Genomic DNA, 15,155 nt, shown 5'->3' with positions numbered 1-15,155 from the left:
TAGGTACTTGTGCCCTATGGGAGGCTTGTTCACGGCGACTACGAATTACACTCGAAACTGTGTAATCATGGAATTGGTCAAAAGTAGTGATCACTAAGGGGCTGAAGGACCACCGTTTCCATAACTCCTCGAGTGCGGGCCGGGGCACTTGGGAGAATTGTAGACAATAAAAAGATATAAAGTGCGGATTTCAGGTTTTTGTACTTTTGAAATGCCTGGCCAGATCTGGAATTTCCTTACTCAGCCAGATCTGGGATTTCCAGATCTGGGATTTCCATATCTGGCCGGGGGTATCAGGCTATATCTGGCGTTATGAAGCTATATCTGGCAGATATACCATATCAGGTTATATGTGGCCAATTTTTGATATGGCCATATCTGAAATCTTCAGATCTGGCCAGATATAAATTTTTTGTAAGGGATCCGACGTCCGATCCGGCAGTACGACTGCCTGATCCGAAAAATTTGGCCGCTTCAGACGTCGGAACGGCGATCCGACGTGCGTCCAACGTGCCAGATAGTTTCGCACGGCGGATGGACAGTCGGAAGCGTCCAGCCAATGTCAGCACAGCTAGCCCGAACGTCATGATGACGTACTGGGTCTGGCGAGACGAACAAGAAAACGGGACGGGCGGCGGGAAGCCGGACGCGTGAATTCCGCTGACCCATTCGAAAAAGATGGCCCCGGCAAAGAATGCACGTGCTAGCGAGAACGAGCTCCCAACTTCGCTCGTGCGAGCTAAACCGTCAATCTGGGATTGGAGATCATTGAACGCGGACCTCCGCTGGAGAGCTTGGATCTCCTCAGAGCCATATATACGGCTCTGGATCTCCTGGGAGGAGCCGAACAGATCGTCGTGTCGCATACAAGGTCGGAAGCGTGTGTCTCAAACTGTCGCGTGCGGCAATTCGGAGCGGCGTTCGGACTGCCGGATCGGACGTCGGATCGGACGATTCTGGCGTCCATGTGTCTCGCGCTTTCGGCGGCCATGAAAAACTGGCGAAGCTTTTGTTTTCTTATGGTATGAAATCAAACGGAAGTGCACGTCTTGTAAACCTTTTGTAAAAAAATAATAATTCTAATCACATGGGTTATTCTTCAAACATAAAAATATGCCGCTCAAAAGGAAATTACAATATCACGAAGGTTTAACAACCCAGATCTAAGCTGTCAATCAATCTTTAGCCAATGAGAAGAGTTGCTATCGGACGCCGCTCCGTGACGTATAGCAGCCACTCCGTGAGGTATAATATCCACTTTGTGGCGCGCAATTTAAGACGGACGAAATAGCCGGAAACTAAAATCAGTCTCGCGTAATTAAGATTGCTCTAATTTTTTTTTTTTTTGCGAATCAATTGTTTTGAAACATGCTTGTCCCAATAGACTGTTTAAAAAACACTTTTTTTTTTCTTTGCAGTTACCCTGCGAGGGAGAAATCCTGGGGATTTCTTCCCGGCGCGAGCATCACGAGCCGAAAACGCGAGGCTTTTGTACATCGCAAAGCCTGACGTTTTCGTCGCGGGATGCACGTTCCCTGGAGAAATCCCCCGGGATTTCTCTCTCCTGTCAAGACTCCTTAAAGGGGCCCTGCAATCATATTTAAGCGTCTACCCTTTTTGCGGTTTCCACATCTCTTGGGGTTCGGGCAAGCCAGCAGGCACGGAGAGAGCAACTACATCTCAATGGGTCATTCCATGACAAATGTCCCAGACGTTGCGCGCTCGACCACCTTTAATTTAAAAAAAATAATAATAAAAAAAAAAATTCATGGCCATGCCCTAAAATAATTTTGACAAAAAGATATTTTTTGATGGCGTGAGCGCGGTTTTAAATTTTAAAAACAGCGTGAAACTAGCTATCACTCCATAATTTATGAAAAATCAGTTTTTTTTATCAAACACTGAACAATATTTTTTCTTAAATCTGCACGGCTTTCGACTTGCAATTTGGTTGGGCTTGTGCAGTTTTGTTTAATTTAAATATTTTTTAAAAAAACCATTTTTTAATTTTAGCATTTGTTGTTTTTATTAAATATATCTAATTGCTCCGGGGTTTTAATAGAACTTTTTTACCGGCTGCCCTGCAGGTATATAATCTATATAAAAAGTGTTTAAACCGCTCAATTAAATCTCTCGCAGTAAAAAAACAAATCCTGAAGTTGCCAAAAAGTATGTATAAACAACCGTTTATTGCACCCTGAGGTGGTCCAAGTGAAAATACAAAATATGATGGGTTTGGAAGAACAATCGATTGTCTTTTGGTTTTGAAAATTTAATCAAAGTAATTTTCGTTTAAAGGGAGAAAACAATTTTTGAAGTTGAGCTTTCACACCACAACCCGGCGTCGCTTGTTAACGCCTCTTCGCCGCACAGCACGCCACCGGCGACGATAGCTGACACGATTGGGTCCAAAGAAAGAACAGAGTTTATTGCGCCTTCCCCTTGTCCGTCTTTTCAGCTGCAAGGGGAGTAACGGCGGGCATCGTGTTGATAATCGGAGATGCCGCCAGTGCGTAGCCATAGCACGCCCGTTGTGCCCTGTGTATCCCGAGGGCGGCTCCTCACACTCCGGAACGCGATGCCTAATCGACGGGCGGCATCAGCTGGCGTGGCTGATGCCGCCCGTCGAACTTTGCGTTGCAACTTCGAATCGTTCGAGCCTAGGTAGGCTCGCGACACCAGCTATAACTGTACACCTACTCAACGTTGATAAACGAGCGTGTAGTCACGTGATAACTTGCACTGCACATGCACAGAAGGCAACCTCAGTTTTACCAAAAGCGCGAGTCTACTGCCTTGAACCATGCCTTAACTACTCTTGCTCCGCACGAGCGCGCGTGGTATACGCAGGCCGCTTCAAAGCACGGAAAACGCACTTCTAACGTCTGCTACGCTTAAACTTAATAGGGAGTTTTCGTAGATCGTTTTCGCAGTTCGGCAACGCTCTCCGCAACACGCTACGATACCCAAAACTCTACAGTCAAAGCTATCGGCGCGAAAGCGCAGCTGCGGCTTCTTCGTTGCGGAGGGCTTAGCAGACGGGGAAACGCGGTGTACGAAAACTCCCCAATGTGAAACAAGCGCGCGCCACTGTGCCCACAATTAGCGCGTGAAAGGTCAGAATAGCGCCACTGCCGTGAAGTCACGCCAAAGATACGAGTTCATGCATTAGCACTTGGTGCATTCTGCTGCCGCCATCACTTGTCGCAGGGGAGCGGCTGGTCGTAGACGCCCTTCACCCTGCGGTTGTCCGGGTCAAGGGGTGGCTTGGGGTGGAAGCTAGCCTTGTACTTCTCGCCCAGGGATTCGAGCCAGTAGTCTCCGGACGCCAGGTAGTCCGGCGACACGGCGGCGCCGTCCGGACGCCTCACGTAGCCGTACGCTATGCTCTTGCCCACGGCGAAACCAAAGTCGCCACGCCGGGTGAAGCCCACCACCTCGTCGCCTCGCCAGATGACTTCCAGGCCGTGCAGAGCCACATGCCTGAAATTCGCGAGAATTTCATCCAGCAATGCCTCGCAATCTCCGTACTTTGTTTTCGCTTAGCTACGAGCAAGACCGATCACCAGGCTTCGAGAGATCAATGGACGAGAGTCCGTTAAACACGCTTAAAGGCCGACGACCAGACTCGAGATTCTGCAAGGCAGAAGATATTCCTCACCATGGGAGAGGAAACCGGCAACGGGGGACAGGGTAGTAGAAAGAGAGGAGGGAGGGAGGGGAATGTGGAAAGCGCGAACTGGTCCCCGGCTATTAAAGTATCTGACTCAATCCGCCAATTACCTCGTGCCCAATTCGGAGCGTAGAGCCAAGCGGGCGCAATAGACCCTTTTCTGAAGATGGCGACATCTAGTAACTGCTGCGTCAATTAGTTGACTAACTCCGCCATTGTTTGGGCCCGGTTGCCGAACGTATACAATGAACACGAGAGGTGCGTCACCATTCGGCGTGACCTCCGTTTAAGTCGTATCGAAACCACTGCACAGCGTCAGCGTTCGGCGAAGACTAGGATCCAATCACACAGACTTCGTGTCCATGGATGAATGGATGTTAATGGCTACACCCCTTGTAACGGGCGGTAGCCTGCGTCACCTAGCTGAGCTATAAAAAAGACAAACATATGATTCCTCCCGCCCTTTTAAGTCAATTTTCTCTCCCTAATTCCCTCCTCCAAAGAATGGCGACCGCCCATGTTGCTCCACGGACTTTTGAAATAGGTCTATTGGTGATCGCAGCGATTCAGAAGTGCCGCTTGCTAAGCATTAAATGAGTGTCAGAAAGCTCAGGCGACATCGCCGCCCGCGGTTCAGGTAAAGCTTTAGCTCCCTCAACAACGATGATTTCTTTTAGACACCAAAATGGCGGAAGTGTCGTACTCCGAAGCGTAGCTCATTTCTACCCTCGTTACACGGGCACATTTAACTGCAGTTACGCTAAGCCACAGTCACCCCACTACATTCTTCCACAAAGTCATGTGGCTATACAGTCAGAGCTATGGGCGCACGTGCGCCTGCTCATCTTGAGCGCCGACCAATGCTGTGCACGCGCACTCTTCCCTTCTTCTGAAATAGCTGTACGAGAGTATAATGTGGTAAGAGTATTAGTGGCTTAAACCTGAACTAATGTGAACCCTCCTTTCCTCTATCCGAACGTGCGCCGCTAACAGATCTTTCTCGATCCGGTATGTCCGCACTGCGTCCGCGGTGGACTCACTGGTCCAGAGTGAAGCAGGCGATGCGCTTGGTGACGCCCCCGGCCTTCTGCGCCTCCAGGGCCCGCCTTCCCAGGAAGTCCACGTCCGACTTGAGCTTGCAGGTGAACCCGAGCCCGGCCTCCAGCGGGGTGTCCTCCATCCGCACGTCGGCGTGCCAGTGCCGGAAGCCTGCAGCCATCAACGAGGCCACGCCGAGGATGTTACGAACACCGGTTGCGGCGTGCACTGCGCGACACTGTTAGCGCGAACACGACTTCGGCGTTTTTTCGCAGTTTACTTGGAAACGGCACTAGCGGGCACCAGAACTTGCCACTTAGGTGTTTGTACCGCAACCGAGCACTTTCCACCGCAATAGTAGTTTTTAATGACTGCTCTTTAATACTGAGCAAGACACAGAAAGCCGGCGATGGCTTGTTCCTGGTAACAGCGTCGCGGAGTGCACATCCCCGCAGTTTGGTGTCAATTCATCGAGCCTCCAATATTGAACGAAGCAGAGAAACCACAGCTGAAAATTTCTATTTCTGAGCAAGGCATTCAAATGGCGTTCCTTGGCTCATCCTATTTTACAATCAAGAATCAACATCTGTGTGACTCGGTCCGGGTTTCCGAATTCCACAACAGGGTCTCAACAATAAAAGTACTTACATGCTAAGCTACACCGTAGAATGTGTAACACAGCAAAACTGAGAGCAAAACGCGTCACGGTATATATATATATATATATATATATATATATATATATATATATATATATATATATTTTCTGTGGTTCCTGACAGGAGCAGTTATTTTTGTCCTCCTCGCCAACGGCCAAGTTCAAGCGAATATTTCGTCGTGGGTCACACCAGCAGCAGACTGTCTCCAGTCTACTGCTATTCCTGTCTCACGCACAGCCTAATTCCTTCTTTCTTTCTTTTTTTTTATAAAAGCATTTGTTCACAGCAGGAAATGTCGAACTCTTCGGTGCCAGTTCGCACGGGAAATGAGAATGCTAATGAAAGAGCACACACCGAGCCTACACTGCACACATCCTACGGTGTACAAACAAAAGCAAGCCTCGCGGAAGCCCCGAAGGCTGACGACAGGAGCAAAACTGAGTTCGGAACTTCAGATCATAGACGTAGTTTCGAAACTGGAGAGGTGAACGGGGAAGAGAAACGGTGCACTGACCGGTGCACGTGAGTGTTCCTCACAGTGGGATGTCAGTCTGGGTGTAAAAGTTAGATGATACCAGTTCCTGGCAACCAGTCAGTAGGGTCGCAAAGGGTTGAGGGGTTCGAATCGAATCGATCTCAACGTCACCAACAAAAGTCCACGGACTAGGGAAGCGCCCCAAAAACGCATCATCCCTCACACGTTTTGTCATACGCAACAGTACTTCTTATAGCGTAATTTTCGACCCTGATTACAGAATAAAGAAAGAAACATACTTTCTGCACACGTTAAACAACCAAGCCAAAAAAAAAAAATTGCTTGGGGCTTGTTTTCGAGGATCTGCTAACGTGTCGCACCAAGAAAAGCACGCATCCGGCCTGCTCTAAGCGAATGCAGATTGAAGCCGAAAGCGGCATCGTTCCAACATCCACGTTCCTCGTACAGCCCCTGCCTCCCGCTGGCTCTTTCTGACTTCCGCGATCGCAGAAGAACCTTTCCGCTACCCTTCCGTGAGTCCAAGCGCCTACACGGCACGGCGCCATAAAACATCCCAAATAATAAAAAAAAGAAATTGTTTCGTTTTTTATTTTTTTTATTTTGCATTTCCTCATCTTCGAGAAAATGCGCATCAGCTCGCGCTTCTTAGTATGCGTCCTCGTTTCAGTGCCACATCTGTGCTAACCGCGACACTTCACACTGCCCTTACAAAAAAATGAACTGACTTTCAATTGAAAGTGTAAAGGACTTACTCAATAGACCTCATTCAGTCTCAATTGAAACTTAATTGACTTTTTCTATTGAGTCGCTATTGATCCGTCCCAGACTATTGGCCACTGAGCCTTAATTGAATTTTTAGCAATTGCATTTCAATTGAATTTTGGCAATAGTGTTTCAATAGAACTTTTGCTATTGAGTTTTAATAAAAAAAAGCAACTGACTTTCAATTGAATTATTGCAACGTGCTTCAAAACTATTGCAACTGCATTTAAAAAAAATTCCTCTGGTTGAGAATTTTTTTCACAATTCTTTAAAGCATGCAACATGAAGGAAACAAAGCACATAGAGGAAACGAACACAAACATCGTAACTAAGCACTCACAACCATACCTCGGCAAACCTCACTCATGAGGGCCCTCACTCACCCTCACTCACCCTCATCTTCACAGGTTAGGTGAGGGTGAGTGAGTTTCTGAACCAGGAAAATTCATGAGTGTGAGGGTGAGTGAGGGCTGTGAGGGCGGTGTGGGCCGTGAGGGCCGTGAGGGCGGTGAGGGCTGTGAGGGCCGTGAGGGCGGTGAGGGTCATGAGTGCGTGAGGGGCGTGAGGGCGGTGAGTGGCGTGAGGGCCATGAGTGCGTGAGTGGTGTGAGGGCGGTGAGTGCGTGAGGGGTGTGAGGGCCATGAATGCGTGAGGGCAGTGAGTGGCATGAGAGGCGTGAGGGCCGTGAGGGCGGTGAGTGCATCAGGTGTGTGAGGGCGGTGAGTGCGTGAGGCCCCCATCAGATCGAGCATCTTTCTCAGCAATTTTGGTGTTAACGGCGGGTTGTTCTCTAGCTTTCCCTAGATCGACACGAATTGCTGAGATCGGGTCCGGCTCGAAATAAGCAAGCAACTCGGAGCAATTTGAGTACGTTTGAAGCGGCTGCATCCAATCAGGGACGCAAAATTTTCACGTGATACCTCGTGCCGGTGATGATGACACCGAATGACTAGGTTCTGGTTTGAAATCGATCGTTTTTTTTGGAAATAAACTGTTTCAGAAAGGTGCATTAGTATTCTTAACGAGGTTAAAATGCATAAAAAGACGTTTATAACGCGTAATTCTGTCTAAATAGTGCAAGAAAAATAAAATTTTATGATGACGATGGCAAATTGCAGCAATTGGTTGCTGCGTGTGATCGCGGGCGGCCCGTGTTGCTGGTGTTGCGACGTAATGTTTCTGGGCGAAATTGCCCCATCTGAAGCTGGCCTGAGTGGCGTGAGGGCCATGGGTTTGTGAGGGGCGTGAGGGGTGTGAGGGCCGCACGGGCGGTGAGGGGCGTGAGGGCGGTGAGTGGCGTGAGGGCGGTGAGTGGCGTGAGGGCCGTGAGTGGCGTGAGGGCCGTGAGGGCCGTGAGGGCCGTGAGTGGCGTGAGGGCCGTGAGTGGCGTGAGGGAGGTGAGTGGCGTGAGGGCTGTGAATGGGTGAGGGCGGTGAGGGCCCTGAGGGCGGTGAGGGCCGTGAGGACGGTGAGGGCCGTGAGGGCGGTGAGTGGCGTGAGGGCGGTGAGTGGCGTGAGGGCGGTGAGTGGCGTGAGGGCCATGAGTGAGTGAGGGGCATGAGGGCCGTGAGGGGCGTGAGGGCCGTGAGGGGCGTGAGGGCCGTGAGGTTCAGTGAGGGTGAGTGAAGGGCTGAAGGTGAGTGTGACTGTGAGGGTGAGGGAGGGGCTGAGGGTGAGTGTAGCTGTGAGGGTGAGGGTGAGTGAGGGGCTTAGGTGAGTGTGGCTGTGAGGGTGAGGGTGAGTGAGGTCGACCTAAAATGCCGACCTCTGCTCACAATGCACTAATGGTACTCCCTTGACTACCCCACCGCCTTATATACCCTACATAAGAAAAGTATTCATTTGGCCGGTGACCACCTCAGCATCTACTAAGGTTCCCAGTTTCATATTTCCTCCTTGAAAGTCTCATAGATGATAAACAGTGTTTCGACGTCATTGGACTCTATCCCTTAATAGAAAAACATTGGTACAAGCAATAATCGTTCGGTGCACACGGGTGCAGTCATCCACAAACGACCAAACTCAATTGCATTCCTAATGAGTAAATTCAATAGAAACGATATTGCCTTTCTTATGACCAAACTCAATTGCATTCCTAATGAGTAAATTCAATAGAATTTATATGGAGTTTCTAATGATCAAACTCAATTGCATTCCTAGTGAGTAAAGTCAATAGAATCGATATTGAGTTTTTTATGAGCAGTCTCAATTGCATTCCTAATGAGTAAATTCAATAGAATCTAAATTGAGTTTCTTATGATCAAACTCAATCGCATTCCTATTGAGTAAATTCAATAGAATTGATATAGAGTTTCTAATGATCGAACTCAATTGCACTCCTAGTGAGTAAAGTCAATAGAATCGATATTGAGTTTCTTAAGATCAGTCTCAATTGCATTCCTAATCAGTAAACTCAATAGAATCAAAATTGAGTTTCTAATGGTCAAACTCAATCGCATTCCTATTGAGTAAATTCAATAGAATTGATATAGAGTTTCTAATGATCGAACTCAATTGCACTCCTAGTGAGTAAAGTCAATAGAATCGATATTGAGTTTCTTATGATCAGTCTCAATTGCATTCCTAATCAGTAAATTCAATAGAATCAAAATTGAGTTTCTAATGGTCAAACTCATTAGACATTGAGTTTATATCGAGTTTCAATTGACTCTATAGGAACACAATAGAAAGTCAATTGAAACTCATTGATCATTTTTGTAAGGGTGGCGTTCGAATCGCAACCGCGAAGCGGATCTGCTCGTGTTCATCATCAACTGCGCGTGAATCAATCAATCAATCAATCAATCATTTTATTTTTCTTTCACAGGAAAGAAGGTAGCTGGGGCAAAAAGCTGCAACATGTGCAGCTTGACGAGACCCCAGCTCCAAGACAGCAGCGCGCGTACAGGGCTTTGCTCAAAAACCAAATCTAAAATGAAAACATTCTTCAAGTTCAGAAAAGCAAAAAAAAAAATAATAATAAATACAGACATTAACAAGATTCTAATGTAACATATGATATCAATTGACACGGTACACATACAACACGAAGCCTTTTGGTATTGCTTAGTAATTAGTATTGCATCGTCAAGCAACCGCGTTCGCAACCGCACTGCGGATGCCGTTGAGTCGCCAATGTGAATGCGGCGCGTTAACGCAAACAAGCAATCGCCGATTTTTTTTTTTTTTTATTCTCTTACAGTCAAAAGGCTGTCGTCACAACTACTAGAGCGGCCTGCTAAGCGGCAAAAATTAGCGTCCGCCTTAGGTGACCGCCATTTGCGCGAGCGTCCAAGACGTCATTTTGTTTTAAAGGACAGATGCAAAGGAGAAAACTTTGTTTTTAAACAGGCTACATGAAAAAAGAATATTATAAAACGAATTTACAACGAAGAAAGAAACAAATTACAGCTATATTTACGGCGCAAAACGAATTTGTAGTTCGCGCCCGCGGGAGCCGCCGCTGGTCACGTGTTAGGCCTGTGCGCAGCCGCGCTGCGTCGCCGCCACCGCAAAGTCACGCCGCCGCCGCCGCTCGGAGAGCGTTGTACGACACCACTCCAACGCGTTTCTCCACGCCACCGTCGCCGCCGCCGCACAAGTTCGTCTGCTTCGTGGCGCCGCCGCCGTCATCTGACCGGCGCACAGGTCTATGACGTCTGTTTGCGCTTTTTCAGGAGTTTCCTTTGGGCTCTAAGGCCCGCTCCAGACGGAGCAATTTCACCCAGCAACATGACGTCGCAACACTAACAACACCGGCCGCCCGCGTTCACACGCAGCAACCGAATTGCTCCGACTTGCCATCATCATTAAATTTGATTCTTCTTTCGCTATTTAGACGCCCAGCTACGCGCTAAAAACGCGTTCTTATATCTTTGAACGTCGTTGAGAATACTAACTCATTTTTCTGAAACTGTTTATTTCCGAGAACGATCCATTCCAAACCAGAACTACGTCTTTAGCTGTCATCATCACCACCACAGGGGTGTCACGTGAAAATATCGCGTCTCTGATTGGCTGCAGCCGCTTCAGCCGTCTTCCAATTGCTCCGAGTTGCTCGCTTGTTCGAGCCGGACCCTATCTCAGCAATTCGCATTTATCTAGGGAAAGCTAGGGATCAACCCGCCAGCAACCTCAAAATTGCTGGAAAAGTTGCCCCGCCTGAAGCGGGCCTAAAAGGTACTTATTAATCTTAGTTTTTTGTTATACTTCAAACAAAGATGAATAAGTTACTCGTGGAGGCCAAAGGAAGCTTCCGAAACAGCGCAATCACCACGTGACAAATAAAGGCCAGTCACGTGATAAATAAGGGCCACTTTTCCGCGGCGCCCGCGGGCGCCAACTACAAATTCGTACAGCGCCATAAATATAGCTCTAAAATTTGTTTTCTTCGTTGGAAAATCGATTTATGACATCCTTTTTCCACCTAAGCTGTTTAAAAAAATGTTTCTTTCCTCTGCATGTGTCCTTTAACGGATTCGTTTACGCAGCTCTACGTGCACCGATCCTTGGTGTTCCAATACCAGCGGAGTTTTCTCACGGCGGGTCGTGTCCACAAATCTCCCCCCTGACCCGAGGGCGGGAGTTCCCAGACACGTGAATCCACGCGGCCTGCAGGGCTCCGAACTGCACTTGTCAACGGGCAGGCCGTTTCGTAAACTAGACCAAGTGCCGTGGTCGAGTTTCGAGCGCCACGCACACATGCGGAAACCTCGGATCGCACTCCAGTGGTTTTGCGGACTAGCTGCGGGGTTCCCGAGCGCGACCGACGTTGACGTGCAGACGTGAACGCAGGTTCGGGTGAACCCCGCGAGGTGGCCTCCGCATTCTTGGACTCCTTGCGTAGCCTTCCGCTACGTTGCCTTCGCCAGAAGCATGCGCGTCTTTGACATGTCCTTCGTTTATTCCTTTTTCCTTTTTAACGTACGTAATTCTCTTGTCTATACTCTGGTGCGAAGGGAAGTTTCCTGACGATACACGTTTTGGCGGATTTCGTCGGGATCCTCAGAGTCAGTTTATTTGATTTTTTTTTTTTTTTAACACGGCGCCGGACATAACGCTGCATGCTCGACGGCCATTCGTTTTTGGAATCCGGTTCACGGTTGACCAAACGCTCGTGTTGGGTCACTATTCACATGTTTACCAACAACGTGATGTGGTATCCATACTTTGTTCACCATTAAGCTGAGACTAGAAGCTCCGCCTTCAGTGCGGGCTCGCTGGCTTCCGCAGTGCTTTGATTGCGCGTCAGCGCGTTCACACTACTTGTGTTAGCAAGGGCAGGAAGCTTGCGCCGAAGGCGGAGCGTCTAGTGTCAGCTCAAGGCGCATAAAAAGGGGAAGGGGGGGGGGGGGGGCACTGTCGGAGTCCGGCCAGGTCGCTTGACGGGACAGCTTTCGGCACACTGTCGTAACCTCTGACTGGACGGAAAATCGTTGAGTTTGAACGAACTCGTGAGCGGGCCTTTTTTTCCGCGGCGAGCCGCCTTGCTTCTGCCTTGAACGAGAGCCCCTGTTCTCCTCCAACAAGGTAGCCTCAGTCCACACCATGAGCGGGTGGACACTCGACAACGAGGCATTTATTTTTAACCGTTTAACTGCGTAAGTCGTGTGCGGCAGTCAGCTACATTTTTGCATGCTCGTATTGTCTTTATGTAATTGCTTTACGTAGCAGAAAAGTTTAGTTGTATTCATTACAACATGAGTCTCCGAGTACGATAGCTCTTCGCCGTACTTCGCTGTCGGTTTTAATAATTCTGTTAAATGTATGTTTATACATTTGGAAGTTAGTCAGCCCCAATGGGCGTCTAGTGTCTGAGCAGTGGATGACAAATAGAGCCAGTGCGGTACAATCGCTAGCCTTAAGTCTTTAACGCAAAAAAAAAGAGCAAGAACTCTTTTTCAACTTCCAACCAGCAACCGGCATCATCCTCAGCCACGATTCTCCAGAGGTCTCCGATGGTAGGCACCCCGAAGGTGTTCATCGAAGTCCGAGATAAAAACAAAATAATATCTACTCCGCCAATACCCCTAGAAAAAAAAAAAACGCTTAGCATTTCTACTAACAATCTCACGCAGTGTACAGATACTTGCGGCGCGTACCGTCGGAAGTTCCCTCCCACCGCCACTCGGGTGAAAACGTAGGCACCTATTCTACCAGCACTGCCATCGTCACAGAAGGACATGCCCGAGTCAGATTTTACTCCAAAGTCTGGCCTACACATCAAAACTGGTCCCAAAGTGGCAACAAATGACGCCAGGGAAGCCGGCGTGTGTCATGTTGTCGGATGTCGCGATCCTGGCGGTTGGTGCTAGAAGCCTCGGTAAAAAGTACGAGCGAAAGCGGGTGTCGCTATCGTCGCGGCGCCCCAACTCCTGGCTGCGGAAGTTTCCGTGGACTGTCAAGCTAGACAGTGACCTGCAGCAGAACAGGCGTCTGTCACATCCACCACCGCTGCTGCGTCACCGCCAGGATCGCGACCGGCGACAACGTGACGCGTCTATGACGTCATCAGGCGGAAATAGAGGGACCACTTCTTAGGACGCGGTAAACGCACTAGTCCGAGGAGCGTTCTACTAGGCACCATAATTTTACGCCGTCCTTTTTTTACTCTTCGAAAACTAAAAATAAAAAAAAAGCGAGGCTTTTTTTTTTTAAACTTCCGGTACACACACACGAGCAGACGTGCCAAAAAATACCGCCTTTTTCGTACTCCAACATAGCTCACATGTAATGTAAGGCGGAATAGACAAATATTACATATTTATCCCTTAGTCGCCCATAAAAGAAGAGCAATATCACCGCGGTGGCAGCTGCCCAAAAACAGAAATACAACGCGAACCAAAATTACATTGTCCGCTAAAGTGTACAAAATATCACGTAGACTGGAACCCAGATGCTACGATTCTGTAGGTTCTCTTTCAAAGAAAGAATATTTGCGGCTAGCAATGAAACTAAAAGGTTAAGTTTATAAATAAAGTGATCGAGCTGAACTCTCGAACGTACGAGCAAAAAACGTGCAGGTAAAAAACGAGCAGGTGCATGGAAATTCACCCAAGACACTTCAGAAAGTTTTAGTAGACAGTTTCGATAGCTCGGACGAGACGCGATAACGATACGGTTCATGTGCAAAAAAAGGCACCGGCGGAGTATCGGCTATGGTTATCGGAACGATAGACTAAATTCACCACTACCGAACGAGATGGCTGCGTGCTACTCCGTGGACAATAGAACGCCGCGACTAGCCAGCAAGTCTGCTCTCTGTCAACCGCCTGTAGGACCTCCCCCTCCTCCCACACACACGCATTCTTCCAGCGACGACATTCCGACCCACGGGTCGTCGTGCTCCGTGCAATGCCATCCAACGAGGTTCGTGTCGATCTCCTGTCATTGCAGCTGTGCTTTTCTGATAGGAGAGGTAGCGGACCGGGATCGAAAGGTCATTCAGTCATGTATCGTCACTATGGACCCCGTTAATGTGAACAACTCGCTATATAGGCACAATATACGGGGACGAACTCGGCAAATACGCGCAATTTTCTCTCGGTATTGTGGACGACTTACACTGAAGACGATTTTTTTTTTTTTTTTTGGGGGGGGGGGGGGGGGGGGAACAAGGTGTCTTAGAACAGGACGTTAGTCTACCTGGACATATCTGGATATAATCGGTCAGATAATTCCGATACTCTCCTGCGCGCAGCTTTACTGGGGCCGTGTAACCCGCTCGGAGCATGGGCACTAACTTGCTTCGGCGGAATACCAGACGCCGCGCATCCGTTCCCAGACCCGTGACTCGGAATTCGAGGGGTAAGCGCCTGAGAAGTAATTTGGCCAGTGCAGCCCCGACTAATCCCCTGCGACTTGAACCCTCGTCACGCACGAGTGACGTCACGACGCCTGTCCACAGAGAAATGGGCAGGGACTCGTGACGTCAGAGTCAGCAGCGCCCCGTAGCGCCAACCAGAACAACTAAGGTGCGGTTTTCAGGCCGTTTCGCAGCGAGTGAGAAGTTAATTACAGCGGCGACAAAAAAATTAAAGCCTTTTTTCGATTTACCACCCAAACTAAGCCGAAACGTCCCGCATGGAGGATGCATTTGCGATGTGCACGCCAATGTGGGCAACGTGACGCCACCCTGTCACGTCGTCGTGCCGCGTGACGACATGTGGTCACGTGACACCACGTGACCCGGAGTGACTTGACCCACGTCACCTGGTCACGCGAGGGCGACACCCCACGTGATCCATAGTGACGTCCTTAGTATTGGACGTAACCCCGCAGCTCGCCCAGCTGCCCGGCAGCAGTAACAGGTGGCCCGGTGCCAGCCCCGGACATTCCTGATACAGCCGAAGGCGACCGGCTTCCGAGGTGGAGCAACACGATCGTCGTCGTCGTGTAGACCTCCGTCCTTCCACACCTGCTGCGCCTGGGAGTTGCTGGTTTACGAGCCGCCCGAACAATAGGAAGGACGGGGGGAGATGGTATGCTGGGTGTCGGGAGGACTCGGCATTCCTATAGCACCGCCGTC

At 49.1% G+C, this 15,155-nt stretch overlaps 1 protein-coding gene across 1 annotated transcript in view; it reads right to left on the bottom strand.

Annotated features, from left to right (window-relative positions):
• Positions 1-2,410: 2,410 nt before the first annotated feature.
• Positions 2,411-15,155, bottom strand: part of LOC8034007 (sarcosine dehydrogenase, mitochondrial) — a 112,915-nt gene continuing 100,170 nt past the window's right edge. The window contains exons 18-19 of the mRNA XM_040223012.2: positions 4,714-4,882; positions 2,411-3,483 (exon numbers count right to left, since the gene is read on the bottom strand). Coding sequence (XP_040078946.1) covers positions 3,198-3,483; positions 4,714-4,882 — 455 coding nt within the window. The 3' untranslated portion in view covers positions 2,411-3,197. The remainder of the gene's footprint in view (positions 3,484-4,713; positions 4,883-15,155) is intronic.

The sequence above is a fragment of the Ixodes scapularis genome, unplaced genomic scaffold, assembly GCF_016920785.2.
Source record: "Ixodes scapularis isolate PalLabHiFi unplaced genomic scaffold, ASM1692078v2 PGA_scaffold3__209_contigs__length_174095766, whole genome shotgun sequence".
In the NCBI taxonomy this organism is placed as follows: domain Eukaryota; kingdom Metazoa; phylum Arthropoda; class Arachnida; order Ixodida; family Ixodidae; genus Ixodes; species Ixodes scapularis.
The sequence above is the reverse complement of the archived record's forward strand: the minus strand, read 5'-3'. Positions and strand labels throughout refer to the sequence as shown.